The sequence below is a fragment of the Dama dama genome, chromosome 33 (assembly GCF_033118175.1).
Source record: "Dama dama isolate Ldn47 chromosome 33, ASM3311817v1, whole genome shotgun sequence".
Taxonomy (NCBI): domain Eukaryota; kingdom Metazoa; phylum Chordata; class Mammalia; order Artiodactyla; family Cervidae; genus Dama; species Dama dama.
In genome coordinates this window covers 9916530-9940647 of record NC_083713.1, presented here as the reverse complement: position 1 = coordinate 9940647, position 24118 = coordinate 9916530, and the positions used below count along the sequence as shown (strand labels likewise).

The following is a 24118-nucleotide window of genomic DNA, read 5'->3' as shown; positions in this document are numbered from 1 at the left end:
CTTCAGCAGTAGGAAATAATTAGCCCTAGTCTGAGCACTGTTCCAATCCTACATTAAAAACAAACAAACAAAAGACCTAAAAGACGAACAAACTATTTCCAAGTAACTTAACCTCATCCCAGAAGCAAGGTAAAGAACATTTACAAGAATACAGATTTCCTCAACTTACAGTGGGGTTGTGTGTGTGGGTTACATTCTGATAAATCCATCATAAATTGAAAATACCATAAGTCAAAAATGCATTTAATACACTTAATCTATCAAAAAATCATAGCTTAGCCTAGCCTACCTTAAATGTGCTAATTACATTAGCCTACAGTTGGGCAAAATCATCTAACACAAGGCTTATTTTATAATAAAATATTGAATATCCCATATAATTTATTGAATATTATACTGAAAGTGAAAAACAAAATGATTCTAAGTACCAGATATATATCTTAGTGATTAGATGACTGCCTAAGAGGTATGGCTCGCTGCTACTGCCCAGCATCACAAGAGTATGGTACCAGATATGGCCAGCCAAGGAAAAGGTAAAAATTCAAAGAACAGTTTCTGTTACATGTATATTGCTTTTGCACCATTGTAAAGTCATAAGTCAGACCATCATAAGTTAGGAATCATCTATAAAAAGGTAGACAGCACCCAACAAAGTAAAGCTTACAATGTCTAGAATCCAATCAAGAAATACCAGGTATCTAAAACCAGGAAGATGTTACCCACAATGACATGACAAAACAATCAAAATTGACTCAGAACTGACATACACATGAAAATTAGCAAACAAGGAGATCAACACAGTTATAATAAACATATTCTATATATTCAAAAAGTTCAGGAAAAACAAAAAAGATATTTTAAAAAAATCACCCACATGATGGTACTACAGATGAAAACTAAGATGAATGTATAAGCTAAAAAAAATTACCTAAATGGGATTAAGGGTAATTTTAACTTTGCAAAAGAAAGGATTAGTGAACTTCAAGATACAGGCATAGCTAGTATCTTGGCAACTGAACATCAACAAGGTGAAAAAAAGAACAATTTTAAAAAATGAACAAAGCATGAGTGAGCCTAAAAAAATTTTAAATGGAGTTCCTGAAAAGGAAACAGTGGGACACAAAAATATTTGAAGAAATAATGCCAAACTTTCCAAATCTGACAAAAACTATAAACTTAACTAGACAAATAAACACAAGCATTAAAAAACACACACACAAACATAAGAAACAAGAAGAAAGCTACACAAAAGTACATCATAATCAAATGATCAACAGAAAATTTTAAGAGTAGCCAGAGAAAGTAAAAAAGAAAAAAAAAAAAAAGACATAGAAGAACCAAGATAAGGGGAAGAACACATTAAACGTCAGAACAGAATTCTATACCTGAGCTCAGGTTTAACCTTAGCAGACTAGAGAAAGAGGTAAAACTTAAAGTAGAAGGAAGTAATAAATATCGGAGCAGAAGTCAATACAAGAGAGAATAAATAAAACAAAAAATAATTTTTGAGATCAATAAAATTAACAAACCTCTAATTAGATCGATCAGAAAAAAACAGAAGACACAAATTATAATATCAAGAATGAGAGACCCAGATAGTACTATAGGTTCTACAGATACTGAAAAGATAATACGGAAATTAACTTTATGCTAGTAAATGGACAAACTCTTTAAAAGACTCAAATTACTAAATATTGTGCAAGAAATAGACAACTTGAAAAGTCTACATCTATTAAAGATTTTGAATTTGTACCTAAAAAACCTTCCAAGGCCTAGAAAAGGAAACTCCAAGCCTAGATGGCTTCACTGGTGAATTCTACCAAACAGAGAGGGAGAAAAATTAAAAGAACCAATTCTACACAAACTTTTCAAGAAATGAAGCCAGAATTACCCTGTATCAAAATGAAGCAAGCATGTTTCCAGAAAACTACAGACAGTATCCCTCATGAACACTGATGCAGAAATTCCAAACAAAACCTCAGTGAACCAAACCCAACAACATATAAAAAGCAGAACACGTCATACTAGAGTGAGATTTATCCCAGCAATGAAGAGTTACTGTCGAAAAAAACAATCAAGTAACTCACCATTAACAAGAAACTAAAAAAGAAAAACTAAAAACTAAAAAAGAAAAACCAACAGTCATCTGAACAGATGCAGAAAAAAAAGACAAAATCTAAAATTTGTTCCCAAGCAACAGAAGGAAAGTTCGTCATCCTGATAAAGGGCATCTATGAAAAACCTATACCTAACATTATACTTAATCGGTGAAGATTGAAGGTTTGAAGGTCCACTTTCAACATATCTGTTCAACACTGTATTGCAGGTTTTACCCAGCAGAATTAGACAAGAAAAAATTTAAAACTATCCAGATGGGAAAGAAAAAAGTAAAACAGAATTTATTTGTAAAGAACATAACTATCTATAGTTAGAAAATCCAATTCAATCTACAAAAAAATCTATTAGAACTAATAAGTGAATTTATCAAGTTTGCAGGATACAAAGTACAAAAGTCAATTTCTATACATTGGTAACTAACAATTAGAACTAAAATTTTTAAATATCATTTATAATATCATTGAACAATATTAAATTCTTAAGGAAAAATCTGACAAAGGATGTATAAGAAATTGAAAACTACAAAATCTGGCTTCGAGAAATTAAAGAAGATCTAAATAAATGCAAAGAAACACCTTGCTCACAAGTTTGAAGACTCAATATTGTTAAGATATCAATTCTCCCTAAATTGATAGATCCTAGACAAGCCAAATAAAAATTCTAATAGGCTTTCTTGCTGAAACTTACAAAATAACTCTAAAATTCATATAGAAATACAAATGATCTGTATAGCCAAAACAATTTGGGAGGAAAAAAAAACAAAGAACAAAATTAGAGGATTATCATTATCAAGACTTACTGTAAAGCAACAATAATCAAAACAGCAGGGCACTGGCACCACGATTGGCACTTACAAAGGCAATCAGCAGAGAAACAGTAGCTTTTTCCAAAAAATGATGTGGGAATGATTTAATCTCCCTAAGCAAATAATAAACTTTGATCTATACCTTTGACCCACACCTCACACCTCATAAAGTTAATTCAAAACAGAGAATAGATCTGAATGCAAGAATACTTCCTCTAATAATTTTTTATCTAAAATTAAATATATGTACAGCAGAACTTAGCACAGTTGATTGTAAATCAACTATACTTCAATAAGAATAAATAAATAAATAAATAATAAATAAATAAATGATAAAATAAATAAATAAATAAATCAACTACAGTGTGCTAGTTTTTCCAGTTAAATATGCTTGCTTTTGCATTTTCAGATAAAACTATGAGCTAATATAAACTTTAAGGTATCTTCCTATTATAATTTTGTTTTAAAAGTTCTTTCATTGCTGTAGCTCACACAAAATTCCATCAATTCCTTCAATAACAATATAATCTGAAATGTATCAAAAGATGATAACTCTAAAAGTAATTATGAAAATTTTGGTGTTTTTTGTTTTAATTTACCTATTGCTGTTTCAGGCATTGCAAAAACAGACTTTTCAGTAGCCACTCGGAATTGCCCATGAACTGAGACACCAACTCCCTAGGAAAAAGGCAGAAAATCATTTAAAAAAAAAGTGGAGATAAAAAAAAAATAATAAAACTCTCACATTTATAAACATTAAAAGCCAAGTAAATTATCCCTATATATTATATATAAAGATATACATAATATGTATTATATACAACTCCTCATAAAGCATATCTATAAAGGAATTTCAGGAGACAGATGAGAGGGAAAACCTAAACCACACAATTTCAGAACGTGCTAAGCAAAAAGATACATGGGTGTCCCTGATACCTGGAACAGATGTGTTTCAGCTAAGTCACTTTCCATCAGGGTCCTGTGTTATGCTTCACGTCCTCTCCCCCAATTCCTTCTCATTTCAAACTAGACGGAGCATTGCAGCGTACTGACTGTTCCCAGAACCACTGTTCTCAGTGGAACCAATCATCAAAAAAGCATAACCAAACTATTCTAGCAAATTTCAGTGGCCTTAAATAGAATATTCACACATTTATTCACATTATTTCATCAAATAAAATTAGCAACATTTTTCTCAGACACACAGTTAGTAACTGTTTAACTCTTAAAATTGGTAAGCAAAAATTTTACAAAATAAAAAGATTTGGCTGAAAGTCTATTTCTGATTTGATAAATATCACTGAAAAGGACAAACTTAAGAGACATCTCTGAATAAACAGACATATTCGAATAAAATAAGAGGTATACATGTGATAACAAAGAATCCAAGTTTGTGTCAATGCTCACATTTTGACATACATTTCCTATGTTATGTTCTTTTCACAATATTCAAAACATCTACTCATTCTTAATCCTTTTGAACCAGTGTATTCTATCTTTGGCTTCCCTGGAGGCTCAGACGGTAAAGTATCTGTCTGCATTGTGGGAGACCTGGGTTTGAACCCTGGATTGGGAAGATGCCCTGGAGAACAGCTACCCACTCCAGTATTCTGGACGGGAGAACTCCACGGAGAGAGGAGCCTGGCAGGCTACAGTTCATAGGGTCACAAAGAGTTAGACACGAGTGAAGTGAGTTGGCACACGCGCATGCACTAGTTTTACTAATAATTTTTTGTATTATTGTAAGAAACCTTGCCTCACATTCTACTCTCCACTTTTGTTTATCACAATGGTTTTGCTGTTGCTCAGTTGTGTCCGACTCTTTGCAACCCCATGCACTGCAGCACACCAGGCTTCCCTGTCCTTCACTATCTCCCAGAGTTTGCTCAAACTCATGTTCATTAAGTTGATGATGCCATCCAACCATTTCATCTTCTGTCACACTCTTCTCCTCCTGCCCTCAATCCTTCCCAGCATCAGGGTCTTTCTGAATGAGTCGGCTCTTTGCATCAGGTGACCAAAGTGTTGAAGCTTCAGCTCAGCATCAGTCCTCCCAATGAATATTTAGGGTTGATTTCCTTTAGGATTGACTGGTTTGATCTCCTTGCAGTCCAAGGGACTGTCAAGAATCTTCTCCAACACCTCTGTTCAAAAGCATCAATTCTTTGGTGCTCGGCTTTCTTTATGGTCCAACTCTCACATCTATACATGACTACTGGAAAAAACACAAGCTTTGACTATACGGACCTTTGTCGACAAAGTGACATCTCTGCTTTTCAATGCGCTATCTAGGTTTGCCATAGCTTTTCCTCTAAGCAGCAAGTGTCTTTTAATTTCATGGCTGCAGTCACCATCTGCAGTGATTTTGGAGCCCTCTAAAGTAAAGTCTGTCACTATTTCTACCATTTCCCCATCTATTTGCCATGAAGTGATGGGACCAGATGCCATGATCTTAGTTTTTTGAATGTTGAATTTTAAGCCAGGTTTTCACACTTCTCTTTCACTTTCATCAAGAGGCTCTTTAGTTCCTCTTCACTTTCTGTCATAAGTTATGGGTGGTATCATCTGCATATCTGAGGTTGTTGATATTTCTCCTCACAATCCTGACTCCTGTTTGTGAGTCATCCAGCCCAGCTTTTCGTATTATGTACTCTGCATGTAAGTTGAATAAGCAGGTTGACAATACACAGCCTTGACGTACTCCTTTTCCTATTTGGAACCAGTTCGTTGCTGCATGTCCGGTTCTAACTGTTGCTTCCTGACCTGCATACAGATTTCTCAGGAGGCAAGTCAGGTGGTCTGGTATTCCCCTCTCTTTCAGAATTTTCCATAGTTTGTTGTGATCCACAAAGTCAAAGGCTTTAGCAAAGTCAATAAAGCAAAGGAGATGTTTTCCTGGGATTCTCTTGCTTTTTCTATGATCCAACAAATGTCGACAATTTGATCTCTGGTTCGTCTGCCTTTTCTAAATCCAGCTTGAACATTTATTTGGAAGTTCTCAGTTCACGTACTGTTGAAGCCTAGCTTGGAGAATTTTGAGCATTACTTTGCTAGTGTGAGATGAGTGCAACTGTGTGGTAGTTTGAGCATTCTTTGGCATTGCCTTTCTTTGGGATTAGAATGAAAACAGACCTTTTCCAGTCCTGTGGCCACTGCTGAGTTTTCTAAATTTGCTGGCATATTGAGTGCAGCATTTCACAGCATCATCTTTTAGAATCTGAAGTAGCTCAGCTGGAATTCTACCACCTCCACTAGCTTTGTTCATAGTGATGCTTCCTAAGGTCCACTTAGGGCCTGTTCTTTGCTGGAGAATTCCATGGACAGAGGAGCTTGGTGAACTATAGTCCAAGGGGTTGCAAAGAGTCTTACATAACTGAGAGACTAACACTTTCACTTGCTATTGAAAACTAGCTTAATTCCATTGGGACCAGAGAACAGCCTGTAAGATTAATCCTTTGAAATACGCTAAGACTAATTCTGTGGTCAATTTTGGTAAAAGCTCCATGCACACATGAAATGAACATGAAAGTTACTGAATACATATAAACTGGATCAAGTTTACTGAACAATTTTCAAATCATGTGCATCATGTAAAATGAATGTGTATATACGTTTATATACTGTTTATATGTGTTTCATCTGTTACTGAAATTAGTATGTTCAAAACTTCTCCTAGGGTTGTGGTTTTGTCTATTTCTCCTTTAAGGACTCTAATTTTTTGAAAGACCACACATTTTTAAATGCTTGAAAACATCACACCAGTAGAGTTATCTCAAAGAGGCAGAGGTTTGTTCCTGCTGTTTCTCAGTGTCATATGTTATGAAACTCATTAAGTCTGTTCTGCTTCATTGCTATAAACAGTTTTAGACAAGTATTTATAAAATATCTTTCTACAGTTGATTATAATCCATAAGATTACTTTCAGAATCTGATCTCACTGATCTTAAGAAGAAAGGCTGAACAATTTTCAATGAACTGAACTAAGTCCTACCTGCTGAGAGAACAAGAACTGAAATGTAGGGCTTGCTGAATTGAGCCCCCAAATGTTACACGTTATGAGTTACAGTGGCCTGGATTCAAATAATCCTTCACATGAAGGGAAGATCAGCTTCAAAGCCTCTCATTCCTGACTGAATTGAGATGATCTGGGATGCTAGTGCCTTTAGCCTAGATACTACTAGAAACAAAGGTCGGAAGATTATATCTTAGGGCTCAAATAATACTGAAGTAGAAATAACTCAATCGGAAATAACCAGCACTTGATTAGAAATAATCTGACATACGACCACATGACTAAAGCCTAAGAGAAAAAATACACAACAGAAAGATTTACAGGACATACAAATTTAGATTTGTTATACCTAACTATTTTTATAACTGTGAAATATCCTTCTATACCAAGTACAAGTTTTTGCCATAAAATGTACCTTATCTGGGCCTTCGCAGGTGGCACTAGTGGTAAAGAACCCACTTGCCAGTACAGGACACGAAAGAGATGTGGGTTCGATCCCTGGGTCAGGAAGATCCCTGGGTGGAGGGCACGGCAACCCACTTCAGTATTCTTGCCTGGAAAATTCCATGAATTGGCGAGCCTGGCGGGCTACAGTCCATGGCATGGCAAAGAGTCAGACACAACTGAAGCAACTTAGCATGCATGCACGCGGCTACCTTATTTGATATAAAAATAACTATCAGCTTTATTTTGTATTGGTATGGTATCTTTTTCTAATATTTTACATTTAATCTTTCTGGGTCTTGTATTTACGATATTGCAAGCATTCTGACATTCTTTGTTTTTCAGTTGGATTATTATTAAATAATCTTAATTGCAGTACTGTAGGAACACTGTGCAGATAAAGTAAAATGAGTCTGATCCATATTTATAATCTCATATAGAGAATACCAATGTGGGTAAGCATGAATAACCAAATATATGAATGTAGGCAAACTTGTAACCTACTTTAAGTTTTGCATTTTTAAAGGCAAAATTTAGGCAATCTAAAACTTTTTTTTAAAATAAGAGACATAGCTAGATGAGTTTCCAGACTGTTTAATAGAGGGGAAAGGCTGGTATAGCTTTAAGACTTTTAAAGATCTCATCATAAGTACTTAGAAAAGCACAATTTTGTTGTTGTTTAATCGCTAAGTCGTGTCCAACTCTTTTGCAACCCCATGGACTACAGCCCGCCAGGTTCCTGTGTCCTGTGATTTCCCAGGCAGGAATACTGGATTGCCATTTCCTCCTCCAGGCGATCTTCTCAATCCAGGGATCAAACCCACATCGCTCACATTGGCAGGTGAATTCTTTACCACTGCGCCACCAAGGAAGCCCCAAATTAAAGCCTTCAAAATGCAAATCTGTTGATCAGCAACTAGAAATAAGCATCGCTTCTGTATTTCAATATTGCTCTTCTAGACAAAAAAGCAACATTAATTTTTAAAAACTGATAATTACACAGATATTTAAAGTTAATTTAATAGAGCCAACTGTTCCATGATTTCTACTAAAGACAAGACTAATCCCCCAACACAAGCAAACCAACCAACCACATGTAGAACAATTTAGTTTGGTGCCTGAAAAAGAAATGTTCCAGATATTTCAGTGTTAAATTTCCTGATTTTGGTGTCCTTATTCCAAGGCCGCCAAATTGTAAATTTGAATAATTTACAAATAGAGAATTATCATGTCTTCAACATTCACTCAGATGGTCCAGCAATTAGACACATGTTGGAGAAGAGAGAAAATAAAACAAATGTGGAAATAACAGGGAATATGGATGAAAGATATATTGGAGTTCTCTGTACTATGTTTGCAACTTTTCTGTAAGTTTGACAATTATTTCACAATAAAACAGTCTTTTTAACCAAAATGAAAATAAAAATAAATGTTCCAGAGTAACCAGTGCCAACAACTGCAGTAAAGAAAACAACGAAGTCAGGAAGGCATACAATGGGGTAATGTAACTAATGCTCACACGAAGAGTCATGAATTTAAATTATAATCAGAGAGAATGAGTAAGCGCCTGTCCAGAATGAACACTGCACCACAGTATCAGACAGTATGTGAGGGAGTCTTCTATCACCATCATTCATGATTATAAATGGTGCTTGGAAATTAGATATTTTTGTTAGAAATTCAAACAGATTTTTCATCACACATTATCTCACTCTGGTATGAAAGTTAATATTGTAAATATCATTAAGTTTCATAACGTATCTTCCGGACTACATGCTTTAAATTAGCAGCCTACACAGTAAAAGCAAAGACTTTTTATTATACTTCTCACATTAATATTAACAGGCTAATACTGCATATTAGTAGTAGTAACATATTGATTATGTAACATTAATGTATACTGATAGACTACAGAGATTAGCACCAAACACATTTTTTTATTCTGCTTTGGATGCACATAATTCATGCTATTTTTAGATAAAACATATTCAACACAAATAATTGAGGTAGAAATATCTAATTTATTTATGAATCAACAATCTAACATCCTTGGAGGTACAGTTCTGCTTTAAATGAAAAGAGAGATGTGAAAGTTGCTAAGAGGATAAATCTTAAAAGTCCTCATCATAAGAAAAAACATTTTTTTCAAGTATGCGTAGTGATGAGTATTAACACTGTTTTACAACACATACATAAATCACATTATTATGTTGTACACCTAAAACTAAAATTATACATTAATTATGACACACACAAAAAAGCCAGTGAGTAGAAATATGAATTTTGGTACATCATACTTTAAAACATAAATTAGAAATAACTCTTATACACCTCCGAAACTCATACTCAAGGTTTTTACTTCAATAACCACATTTTCCCAATACAACATTATCACATATTATATTTAAATGTCTGTATTTGTGACCGCATGGACTGTAGCCTGCAAGGCTCCTCTGTCCATGGGATTCTCCAGGCAAGAATACTGGAGTGGGTTGCCATTTCCTCCTCCAGAGGATCTTTTCCACCTGGGGATGAAACTCAGGTCTCCTGCATTCCAGGGAGATTCTTCATCATCTGAGCCACCAGAGAAGCCCCTCTATATTTAATAGATGCTTAAAAAGAGAGGCTCTAAGAAACCACTGCCTCATATCATATATTCAAACAAAAAGGATTATTATAATAGAGGAACTCTTAATAGACCTCAGATTTACCAAAGATTTCTATTAACTCCATAAAACATTAACTAATATCCATATTAACTAGCATCCTGAAAGCTACTCTCTGATATGCCTGATAGAGGGCTTCCCTGATAGCTCAGTCAGTAAAGAATCTGCATGTAATGCAGGAGACCCCAGTTCAATTCCTGAGTTGGGAAGATCCCCTAGAGAAGGGATAGGCTACTCACTCCAGTATTCTTGGGCTTCCCTTGTGGCTCAGCTAGTAAAGAACCCACCCACAATGCGGGAGACCTGTGTTCGATCCCTGGATTGGGAAGATCCCCTGGAGAAGAAGGGAAAAGTAACTCCAGTATTCTGGCCTGGAGAATTCCATGGACAGTATAATCCATGGGGTCGCAAAGAGCTGGACATGACTGAGCGACTTTCACCTCTCTGATCTTTTGAGTTCAGAGTTTACCAAATAACAGTCATAAATAAAGAATTGTTTCATGAGAATCAAATACTCTCGGAAAATATGAAAAAGCTAAGTTACTAAAATAAATCGGTATAGGGCAAAGATAGCAATTCTCTCAAGTGACTATTCTTCATAATAATGTTGATATTGTTATTCTGAAACTATTACACACATTAGGACAAAGCAAATTTGTCACAATGTTATTTTTTAACTTTTTATTTTCTATTGGGAGTTTCAGGTGCACAGCAAAGAGACTCAACCATATAAATGTTAGTTTTTAAAAAACAAGATATTCAACATATATGGGAAGAAAGATACAAATATCAAAGGAGTAAGAATCTAAATTTGAATAGGAAGTATTCAATTTAGGATCTATTTTCTCTTAAAAACAAAACACATTCTAAGTTCTCTTCAAAAAAGCCTAGAAAACAATTGCAAACTTAACTAGTGCCCAGGCTATTACTGGGGCCTCCCTGGTGCTCCGTGGTAAAGAATCTGCCTGCAATGCAGGGCATCTTGCTGGAGAAGGAAATGGCAACCCACTCCAGTACTCTTGCCTGGAAACTCCCAGGGCACAGGAGCCTGGCGGGCTACAGTCCATGGGGTTGCAAAAGAGTTGGACACAACTTGGTGACTAAACACCAACGGCGAAGAGTATTATTGCTAACCATCCTTGGAAAAACCGCTGATTTCTAAGTCTGGTGAGTGAAATTTACCAGATGAGCCTGGAACATGGTTCTTCACCACAGAGTAAACCATCAAAGGTTTCTGGGGGTACAGAAACCAACAGGAAGGTTCCCAGGACAAGTCCATTCTTCCAGTTTCCCTGCAATCTTCTGGGCTCTCTTTTCTCAATGTCTTTTATAGGGTCCTTGTTCTGCCTCGGGCCAATAAACTTTTGTATTCCATTCTGGACTTATTTTGGCTCTCACTCTATTTCATCACATTTCCTTGCACAATCTTTTCTACTGACAAATTTGCAATCCAAGTATCTCTGCTATAACATGAGTTACTGAAAAAATCCTCAGGTTCTACAAAACTGGACAGATCTGATAAGAAAAATAGTTTCGGCAGTCTGCTCAAAGCCTACGCAGCTTTGTAACCTGAGTGCTAATATAAAGTATACATGGTCCCAGGAACTTGATTAGGACTGCCAGCTCAATATGAATACAGAATGCCACAGCAATATTTAAAATGCACAAAAATAAAGTGGAAAGAATGACAAAACTTTAATCAGAGCAGAACTAACAGACAACTGTGACAAAGTGGTGGAAGTGTAGCTATGAGCCAGTGGGCCTGCCATTAAACACCAAGTGCCAGGAGGTGGGGGTTCGCCTGATGGAGGAGGTCCCCCCCAACTACAGGCATTTGTTTCTGTGGGTTTGTTTTTCTTTCCTTAAAATACAGACAAGAAAATTCCTATTCACTGTACAACGACTGAGCTACTTAAGTGCTCTTTTCCTGTCTGAAGTGAAGTGTTGGTTGCCAAGTCGTGTCCGACTCTTTGAGACCCTATGGACTGTAGCCCACCAGGCTCCTCTGTCCGTGGAATTCTCCAGGCAAGAATATTGCAATGGGTTGCCACTTCCTTCTCCAGGGGATCTTCCCTGACCCAGGGATCAAACCCAGGTCTCCTGCATTGCAGACAGGTTCTTTACCATCTAAACCACCAGGGAAGCTCCACTAGAAGATTATATATCTACTGCCTATCCTATCTCTCCTTGCCTAGGAAAAAAAAGAAAACTGCACTTGATCCAATCTAATTTTTGCATTATCCTAATATCATTTTCCCATTACCAATCACTTACGACTTAATTCACGCTGCAGAAGCCTACATCATGAAGCATACTGTGCCTGAGTCCTCAAGTTACACTTCCTACCTAGGCAGCACCCCGAGCTCCAGACCTGCAGAACTGATGAAACACTGTTGTTCAGACAACACCCTCCCACATGGATAAGCTCACAGGCATTTCACCCTGAGCTCCAGACCTGGAGAACTGATGAAACACTGTACTTCAGACATCATTCTCCCACATGGATAAGCCCACAGGCATTTCACCCTGAGCTCCGGACCTGCAGAACTGATGAAACACTGTTGTTCAGACAACATTCTCCCACATGGATAAGCCCACAGGCATTTCACCCTGAGCTCCGGACCTGCAGAACTGATGAAACACTGTTGTTCAGACAACATTCTCCCACATGGATAAGCCCACAGGCATTTCACCCTGAGCTCCGGACCTGCAGAACTGATGAAACACTGTTGTTCAGACAACATTCTCCCACATGGATAAGCCCACAGGCATTTCACCCTGAGCTCTGGACCTACAGAACTGATGAAACACTGTTTTTCAGACAACATTCTCCCACATGGATAAGCTCACAGGCATTTCACACCTAACAAGGCCCAAATTAAATTCATCTCCCTTCACTCTCTCTCCAACCCACTCCCCAGCCATACTTTCTTCAAAATCTTAAACAGTCCATTGTTCATCTCACTGCCCAGTCTAAAAATCTGGGATTAATTCTTGCCTCTTTCTTCCCGTTATCTCTCACACCCAATACATCACTGAATCCCACAAGTCTCCTCTTAAGTATCTCCCTTAAACCTAATTTTCTCCCCCTTCATTATCTCTACCTTAGGGCAACACCACAATCACTCACCTGGATCCCTGCAATAGCTACCTGAATAATCTCTTTACATCTGATCCTACCCATGCCCCCTACACCTGTTCTGTCTAAATTCACCATTCAAGCCATTTCCCTGGCTAAAAGCACTTAAAAATGGCTCTATCTTTTGATATCAGGATAAACAACTTAATATATTTTATACAAGAGGACTGACCTGGCTTCTTGCTTTCCTCTCTAACCAAAGAACTGAACCACTTTCTCCTTCACAATCTCAAATCTAGGCACATTTAACTTTTCTCAAACATGAATTTTCTCAGCTTCATATATACCATTAATATTGTCTTCTCACACACTATCTTCTGTACTCCATCAACCTCTTAACACACCTGCATCAACTATATCACATTTCTCCACTATCCCAACTTGTTTGTTCCTGGTTGATTTTTCTTTAAGTCTCAGCTTAAATAAAGCTTCCTCCAGTATCCTTTCCCTACACCATCCCCATTACTAAAGTGCTTGTACATACATACATAGTTAAGGCTGGTACTCATGTATTTCCAGATCACCTTATACCCACCTCACAAGACACATAGCTCCATAAGGAAAGAAAACAGATTTATCCTGCTCACTATCTTATCCCCAGAGCCTAACCAGTACATCCAGTAACTTTTGCTAGCTGTTGAAACAGCTGAGAGCAACCCCATGTTATGGCTAAAGTCATAATGCACCCCTAGTTAGTCTTAAACCTCCTGTGTCCATATATCTTAGGAGAATGAGCTCGTTTTATGGGCAAGTGGAGCTCCCCTGCCCCTTTCTTCTCTGGGAAATAATCTGATGCATCAATAAGGCACAAAGCCCTCTAGACCACAAATCATCCCACTCAGCACAGTGGGGGTAAAACAGAGGCAGGATGAGAATGGCACAGAGGGAAGGTGCCTGCCACGTGACCAAGAACCTAGCATGCTTCCCTGGTGGCTCAGGCGGTAAAGAATCTGCCCTCAATGCGGGAGAACAGGGTTCGATCCCTGGGTCAGGAAGATCCCCTGGACAAAGGGAATGGCAACTCACTCCAGTATTCTTGCCTGGAGAATCCCATGGACAGAGGATCCTGGCAGGCTACAGTCCACGGTGTCGCAAAGAGTCGGACACAACTGAGTGACTAACACTTCCACAATTAAAAAGGAAATGAACCAAAATCCTGACCATTAGGACCACAGGAAATGGCCAAGGAAAAAGGAAAAGAATTCTCTGTAGATCTGAGAATCTGCAAGTCTACGAAAGTCGCCAAGAATACCCACACTCTTGGAAAGTTAAAAGTCCTGCTTCCCAAAAATCAATACCTAAAAATGAGGATAGGGATTGAGCAGAGGGCAAGCAGTAAAGTGAAGTTCCTGGTTAGTAAATGGAAGCACTCCCCAATTCTGTACTAGATATGTCTGGGCTAAAAGCCAAGGTGAAAAGAGTAGAGGAAAGAACAGACTAAAAGGCCCTATCTAATAAGACAGACAATGGGTGACATGGGGTTAAACGATGGAGATACATTTGTTAGAGGGTAATCCATCATGTCTTGAAAAACAAAACCCCATGCTTACCTATGAAAAAGGCTTGCTGAGAAATGAGATAACCCTAAAAATCTATTATGAGAAATTGTGCAACTAAAAGCAATCTTTACTCTTTCCTAAAAAAGCAGAACAAAATATAAGTAGAGAGAATCCTATGGGGGAAGGATAGGAACCTAACCATCTCTATCAAGAAAAAGATCTCCATCTCTTTGAAGAAATTTCATTAGTGAACGCAAATGAAAATGAATGTACAATTTATTCTAAAGACTTATAAATCCAAGGAAAATTTCCTCTCTATTCTTCCTTTCATAGATCCTGCCATGTTACCAATCTTCATTCTTTAAGGAGGCTCTTTTTCTCTTTTTTTGGCCATGCCATGCAGCTTGTGGGATCTTAGTTCCCTGAGCAGGGATCAAACTCGGGTCCTGGCAGTGAAAGCACCCAGTCTGAACCACTGGACCACGAGGGAATTCCCCATATCCCTTCTTGTCTGATTATTCTCCCTCTCTTAATATACTTTACTGTTTTCTCCATAAGACAACTTTGCCCATCAATACAGTTCTCTTAACTTCCCAGGGCAACTTCACTGCAATACCTTCCTTTAGCCTCTGACTGATCATCCTTTATCCTTGCACATTCAAGTCTATTTCCGTCATACTTGCAACTGACTGCTTCCACCCTAAACCCATAAAGGACAATCAGAGTTCAATGCATACTTGTCTCAGATTCATGTGTCTGAAATTAGGTAACCTTGATCTACACAAACAGGCTTAGCAACAAAAATGTCTATCATTCTTATTAGGCAAAAACACTATAAGAAAAGAAAATTACAGAACAATATTCCTGATGAACACACATGTGAAAAACAAAATATCAGGAAACCAAATTCAACAATAAAAGAACCATATATCATGATCAAGTAGGATTTATTCCTGAGATGCAAGAATGGTTCAACATATGCAATCAACATGATGTACAACATTAACAAAATGAAGGATAAAAATCACATGATCATCTCAATAGATGCAGAAAAAGCATTTGACAAAATTCAACATTCTTTTATGATAAAAACCCTCAAGAAGTTAAAATATAGATGAAATGTACCTCAACATAATAAAGACCATATATGACAAGCCCACAGCTAATATCATACTCAATGGTGAAAAGCTGAAAGCTTTTCCTCTAATGATCAGGAATAAAATAAGGATGCCCACTCTCACCACTTTTATTCATCATAGAAAGTCTAGTCCAAGCAATTAGTCAAGAAAAAGAAATAAAAGGATCTAAAGCAGAAAGGAAGTAAAACTATCTCTGAAGATGACATGATCTTATATATAGGAAATCCTAAAGATGCCACCAAAAAATTGTTTAAACTAGTAAATAGATTCAATAAAGTCGCAGAATACAAAATCAATACACAAAAGTCAGCTGTGTTTCTGTACACAAATAACTTTCAGAAAAAGAAACTAAAAAACAATCCCATTTACAACTGCATAAACAAAAACATACCTAAGAATAAATTTAACCAAGGAGGTGAAAGAGCTGTATATGCACAAGCATATATATACATATATATACAGCTTATATGCTGTATAAGACACTGATGAAGGAAATTGAAGAAGACACATATTATGGAAAGATATTCCGTGCTCATGAATTGAAAGAATTAACATTGTTTAGATGTCCATATACCCAAAGCAGCTACAGATTCAACATAATCTCTTAAAATCCCATTGGCATTTTTCACAGAAGTAGAATAATCTTAAAAATTGTATGAAACCAAAAAAGACCCCAAACAGCCAAAGCAATCTTGAGAAAGAAAAACAAAAGCTGGAAGGATGATACTTTCTGACTTCAAATCATATTACAAAGCTACAGTCATCCAAACACTATGGTATTGGCATAAAAACAGATGCAGGTATCAATGGAATCCCACTCAAAACAAAAAAAAAAAGGAAAGGGAGCCTACAAATATTAATAAAGCCACACAATATGGTTGATTAATTTTCAACAAAAAAGCAAAAATCTACAATGGGGAAAGGACAATTTATTCAATACATGGTGTTGTGAAAACTGGAATGGGAAAAAATGAAACTAAATCCCTCACACCATACACAAAAATCAGCTCAAAATGGATTAAAGACTAGAATGGAGAACCTGAAATCATCTACCATCTGAAATGGGAGAAATATCATGTAACTGATAAAGGGTTAATATCCAGAATACACTTAACTCTCCATACCTGCAGATTCAACCAGCTGAACTTAAAATATTTGGAAGAAAAAATTTCAAAAAGCAAAATTTGAATTTTGCTGTGCAACAGCAACTATTTACATTGTATTTACACAGCATTTACATCATATTAGGCATAAGTAACCTAGAGATAATTTAAAGTTTATGAGAAGATATGCATAGGTTATATGCAAATACTATGCCATTTACGTGAGGGACTAGCCGCTCAGTTGTGACTCTCTGTGATCCCACAGACTGTAGCCCACCAGGCTCTTCTGTCCATGGAATTCTCCAAACAAGAATACTGAAGTGGATTTCTATTCCCTTCTCTAGGGGATCTTCCCAACCCAGGGATCAAAACTGGGTCTCCTACACTGAAGGCAGATTCATTACCATCTGAGCCATCAGGGAACCCAAAGGGGACTGAGGCTGCATGCGCTGGGAATCAAACCCAAGCCTCCCATGTGCCAAGCGAGAATTCTACCATTGAACCACCTATGCATCAGTGAGCATCCATAGATTTTAATATCCATAGCAGAGGGGAGGGGGCATTGTCTTGGAAGCAATCCCCTGTGGATACAAAGGGACAACGGTATACAAAAAATTCACACAACTCAATAGCAAAAAAACAATCCAATTGAAAAGTGGGCACAAGACCTGAACATTACTCCAAAGAAGGTATATAAAATAGCCAACAGGTACATGAAAAGGTATTCAACATCTGTTAATACATATCAAGGAAATGCAAGTCAATACTACAATAAGGTATCACCTCACATCTGTTAGGATGTCTATCATCAAAGAGACAAATGATAAATGCTAGCAAGTATGTGGAGAAAAGGGAACCCTTGTACTGTTGGTGGGAATGAAAAATGGTACAGCCCCTATGTTGGTGGGAATGAAAAATGGTACAGCCTCCTAGTATGGAGGTTCTTCAAGAAATTAAAAGCAGGGTGGACTCCGGGAGTTGGTGATGGACAGAGAGGCCTGGCGTGCTGTGGTTCATGGGGTCGCAAAGAGTCAGACACGACTGAGCGACTGAACTGAACTGAACTGAACTGAACCATATTATCTAGAAATTCCACTTCTGGCTATATATCTAAAGAAAATGAAGTCATTGTCTTGAAGAGTTATCTGTACTCCCAGGTTCACTGCAGCATTATTCACTACAGTCAAGACATGAAACAACCTATGTGCCTGTCCATAGATAAATGGATAAAGAAAATGTGGTGTGTGTGTGTGTATTCACACATATATATAATATGAATATATAGCATATTACATATAGTAATTATGTAATATACATATAGTATAAATTACATATATATATAAAATATGGAATATCATTTGATCTTAAAAAAGGAAATCCTGCCATTTGCAATAATACAGATGAACCTGGAGGGTGTTATGATAAGTGAAATAAGCCAGAGGAGAAAGACAAATATTGGATAATATCACTTATTTTGTGGAACAACTACAACAAAAAGTATGATTCATATACTCAGAGCTTTGAATTGAGGTTGCCAGGACTCGGCGGTGGGGAAAATATGAAGACATTGTTTAAAAGACACAACCAAAAGAGACAAAAGTTATAAGATGAATAAGATCAGAGGATCCTTTCATAATATATTCCTTTCACAATGTATTTATATATCATCAAGTTACATACTTTAGTTGTAATTTACCTATCAATTACACCTCATTCTAGTTTTAAGAATTATTATGATTTTTATTTCACTGGAGGAAAGCTGGTTATTCTAAACTCTTTTTTTGTAACATGGCTAGGCCTCTCAATTAGTCTTCAAACAAAACATCACTAATGAATGGTGTACAGGAGCAAATACACGATCAATTTTCTATGCATAGCCCTTTCTATCTTTATTGCATGAAAAAGAACATTCTTTGGTTGGTGGACGAGAGCCTTCACAATGAAAGTCTCAAGCATGAGCAACTGAAATGGCTAAAATGTAAATTTAGAATGTTTTCCAGGCTGTCATTATTAATGACTTAATAATATCTGATCTTTTGAAAGCTTCTTGGCAAAAAAAAAAAAGAAAGAAAGCTTCTTGGCTGGCTTCTCATTTAAAACTGGCATGGTCCATGAAAGTCTCACTGTTCTCATCATACTACAATGTACACACATTAAAGAGTATTATAATAATGTTTTTTAATTAAGAGATTTAAATGGCATGGGGGGAGAGGTTTTCCAAAGTTAAAAGCTTCTTTAAAAATCTTCTTTAACATAGTTAATAAAGAAGACATACAGATGGCTAACAAACACATGAAAAGATGCTCAACATCACTTATTATCAGAGAAATGCAAATCAAAATCACAATGAGGTAACATCTCACGCCGGTCAAAATGGCTGCTTGATAGAGCTTTTTGAAATAGAACTTTTGAGAACTTTTTAATAAAGTTCTCAAACAATAAATGCTGGAGAGAGTATGGAGAAAAAGAAACCCTCTTACACTGTTGGTGGGAATGCAAACTAGTACAGCCACTATGGAGAACAGTGTGAAGATTCCTTAAAAAACTGGAAATAGAACTGCCATATGATTCAGCAATCCCACTGCTGGGCATACACACTGAGGAAACCAGAATTGAAAGAGACACATGTACCCCAATGTTCATCGCACCACTGTTTACAATAGCCAGGACATGGAAGCAACCTAGATATCCAATGACAGACAAATGGATAAGAAAGCTGTGGTACGTATACACAATGGAATATTACTCAGCCATTAAAAAGAATGCATTTGAATCAGTTCTAATGAGGTGGATGAAACTGGAGCCTATTATACAGAGTGAAGTAAGTCAGAAGAAAAAACAACAATATAGTAATATTAACACATATATATGGAATTTAGAAAGATAACAATGACCCTATATATGAGAGTAAAAGAGACACAGATATAAAGAACAGACTTTTAGACTCTGTGGGAGAGGGCGAGGGTGGGATGATTTGACAGAATAGCATTGAAACATGTATATTATCATATATGAAACAGATCACCAGTCCAGGTTTGATGCATGAAACAGCACTCAAAACTGGTGCACTGGGACAACCCAGAGGGATGGGAGGGGGAGGGAGGTTTGGGACAGGGACACATGTACACCTGTGGCCGATTCATGTCAATGTATGGCAAAAACCACCACAATATTGTGAAGTAATTAGCCTCCAATTGAAATAAATTAAAAAATTAAAAACAAAAAAAAAGACTTTCCTGGTGGCACAGTGGGTTAGAATCTGCCTACCTGCCAACGCAGGGGACACAGGCTCAGTGCCTGGTCTAGAAAGGCTTCACACGTCACAGCTAAGCCTGAGCACCACAACTACTGAGCCAGCACTCTAGAAGGAGCTCTGCAGCCACAGCTACCGAGCCCGTGTGCCACAGCTCCTGAAGCCCGCGCGCCTAGAACCTTGCTCAACAAGGGAAGCCACCACAATGGGAGGCCCGTGCGCTGCAATGAAGAGCAGCCCTCATTCACCACAACTAGAGAAGCCGCACAAAGCCAACGAAGACCCAGAGCAACCAAAAACAGATAAGAAACAAAAAACATAGTTAATGAAACTATTCCATCTCTTCTTTCATAACTGCTCAGATTCTATTAAGTAACTAAATGCCGTTGTATGAAAAATCTAGCATTTCATTATAATAAAAAATGGTTTCTTAAAATGTCATCTATTCAAATCGTCACTAACAGCAGCAAAACAAAGTATCCTTTAAAACCAGTCTTTTGGACTCTGTGGGAGAGGGCGAGGGTGGGATGGTTTGGGAGAATGGCATTGAATCATGTATATTATCATATGTGAAATGGACCGCCAGTCCAGGTTCGATGCATGAGACAGGGTGCTCGGGGCTGGTGCACTGGGATGACCCTGAGGGATGGAATGGGGAGGGAGGTGGGAGGGGGGTGCAGGATGGGGGACACATGTACACCCGTGGCTGACTCATGTCAATGTATGGCAAAAACCACTACAATATTGTAAAGTAATTAACCTCCAATTAAAATAAATAAATCTATTTTTTAAAAAAGCAATGCAAGAAAAAATAAATAAAACAGAACAAAGATGTCTTACGTCTTACAGACCTTTGCAGTACATCAAGCTAATTCAATCTGTGAGACTATTAATTCTTTTCACAAGAACATGTCTCAGTGACATTAATCAGTGGCTAAACTTAATCTGATTCAGCAGGTCCCATCTAACTGAGCACTAGTCAGTTTTCTGTGCATCTGGTTTGTGGGCCAAAAAGTCTTTCAGAGATTGTATATGCTCAGCGCTTTCAATCCAGTTCCTACTTCTTCTCTATTCATTAGAATACACCCCTTCTAAAGTATGCCTTGAAACCTTAATTTTCCATTTATATTGATCACAAACCCTTTTGCTGGCAGCATCTTCAGGACACTTTGAGAAACACAAAAGCAATACCATATTGTATACATATTTTGAGTTAGGGGAACTAATTTTGTTTCCAGGGTAAAATGCATTGGTGGAAAGAGAAAAGGGAGGAAGGGAGAGAGGGAGGGACAAAGAAAGGAAAGAATCAAAAGTTCTTTAAATTCAATTCAGCTGGGAAGGAAATGGGGTTAGTACTACATATACAAAATAAAAACGGGTTTTTTTCTCTTCTATATATACTTAAAATTAATTTTAATTTTAAAGCAAGTTTGCCTTCCTGTTATATATTAACTTAAGAAAATATGACTTTAGATGTTTAAAATAAAAGGTAAAGGAACTTAAAATTCTTTCTTCCTGGAAACAGAATAAATTATTCTTTCAAATTGCTATCAGAATAGTTTGGTATATTTCAGAAACATTGTAAAGATAATCTTAGATAGTTTTGATTAACCAAGTGGAAAACCACTCAGAAACATTTTATTTTACAGCATATCAAAATATCAAATAAAAATTTGAATTTCTGAAAGCTGAAATGTAATAGGATATAGTCATCCCCTCTACATAATGCATCCCCTCTACTCTTCATGGTAAACATTAAGAGACTGTAAAACTGTCATTTTCCTTATTGAAATAAAATCTATAGTAAAAAGAAAAAATAAAAATCAAGCTCTACTGTGCCATCTTTTGGACTGTTCAAGTTTTCTTATAATTCATTCTTATAGGAAACAATTTATTGATCAGAATCAAGATAAAGACAGAGACAAAACTATTTGGCTATCTTTTTTCTAAGCTACATTTGCCCTATCTTATTCTCACACTTTGTATTAGGATTTAAAACATATCCATAAAACAACTACATATAATACTAAAATTCTACTAAAAATTCTGAAAACAAAAAGGCCTTTTGCATAAAAACTATATGCTCTCAACACTTTAAGGCAGCAGTTCCAAAAGTGAGGTGTGCTCACCGCCGCCAGCAGCAGCAGCATCCGGGACTTCTAGAAATGCAAATTCTTAGGCCACCCTTCAAACTGACTAAACTGGAATTCGGAATAGGAAATCTACCTTTTAACAGGTCCTTGGATTTTGATTCAAGTGGTAAAGAATCCACCTGCCAGAAGACCTAAACAGACATTTCTCCAAAGAAGACATACAGATGGCTAATAAACTCATGAAAAGATGCTCAACATCGCTCATTATTAGAGAAATGCAAATCAAACTACAATAAGGTATCACCTCACAAAGTCAGAATAGCCATCGTCAAAAAACCAACAGTAAACGCTGGAGAGGGTGAGGAGGAAGAGGAACACTCTTATATTGTTGGTAGGAATGCAAATCTAGAAAGATGGTATTGATGAACCTGTGTGCAGGGCAGAAATAGAGACACAGACATAGAGAACAAACCTGTGGACACGGAAGGGGAAGGAGGGGGTGGGATGATCTGAAAGAGTAGCACTGAAACATACACACTGCCATATGTAAAATTAGATAGTCAGTGGAAACTGCTATATGACGCAGGGAGCTCAAATCTGGTGCTCTGTGACAACCTGGGTGGGGGGGTGGATGGGGCAGAACATGGGCAAGAGGTTCAAGGAGGAGGAGATATATATATCCAGGACTGATTCATGTTGATATATGGCAGAAACCAAAAGAATACTGTAAAGCAATTATCCTCCAGTCAAAAATAAATAAATATAAAAAAAGAAGAAGAAGAAGAATCTGCCTGCCAATGCAAGAGACATGGGTTCGAACCATGGGTCAAGAAGATCCCCTAGAGAAGGAAATGGCAATCCACTCCAGTATTCTTGTCTGGAAATTCTATGGACAGAGGAGCCCGATGGGCTACAGTCCATGGGGTTGCAAAAGAGTTAGACACCACTGAGAAACTAAAGAGCAACAGCAGACACTTGTAAGAACCACTGTCTTTGGGGAATTTTGAGAAAAGTCCACAGCTAACACTGAACTACGAGTTAGAAATCACTAGTAGATCAGCAGTTCATTACCTTATGTTTCACGTTGGAATTACCAGAGAGCTTTAAAAATGCCTCAGACCTGCTCCAATATCTGATTAATGGTTCTGGGAGGTAAGTAAAGCCAGGACACTGAGATTTCTGAAAGTCTCTCAGGTGATTCTAAAAAGCAGCCAAAGTTGAGAGCCACAGATCCAGGGGGTTACATTTTCAAAAGTTAAAGTTCACTGAGTCTTAGGTTAAGCAATGTTTGTAAATGAGACATGAAAAGTTAGCTTTCAAGAAAAAGCATAGCCAGAAGGAACAACAGAAAAACAAGAGTCCTCAACAAGCTTTCAGATTCCATCTCATGAGTTAGCTAGCCAGAAAGACCCTCAGAAAGACGTAGAGACTAGAACAACAGACTGAGAACACTGCACACGCGTTTTGTTCTCCATTCAAGTCAGGCAGCACGGTGCCCATGACCTTTTATCACTAACTCTGATGGAAAAAGTGGACCACAGAGCAAGGATTTCAGTTTCATATTTCTCAGGGTATACAAACATGATGTCTAATGTTAGTAAGCCATGTAGTGCCAGTGTAAAGACCCCCACAAGTCAGAGTTACAGGAAAGGTCCAAAGTGTGACCTGGCTGGAGGTCTTCTTATGTAATTTTATTTTGAGAACACTGCCATGTTAAGAATAACATAATGCCCTTTTAATGCAACTTTTCATATCTACTTTATTTCCTTGGCGTGATTTTAGCTCTGTGTGTATTATTATTTTCAACCAAAATCAAAGATTAAATAATCTGACATTATTTGAAATGT

The 24118-nt window shown here is 37.2% G+C and overlaps 1 protein-coding gene across 11 annotated transcripts in view; it reads right to left on the bottom strand.

Moving 5' to 3' along the window:
• The window catches only part of HIBCH (3-hydroxyisobutyryl-CoA hydrolase), a 107460-nt gene that overhangs the window by 31925 nt on the left and 51417 nt on the right, over nt 1–24118 (bottom strand). For all 11 annotated transcript variants that reach the window (XM_061135611.1, XM_061135617.1, XM_061135621.1 and 8 more), the window contains one exon: nt 3523–3601. In XM_061135611.1, the coding sequence (XP_060991594.1) occupies nt 3523–3601 (79 nt within the window). The remainder of the gene's footprint in view (nt 1–3522; nt 3602–24118) is intronic.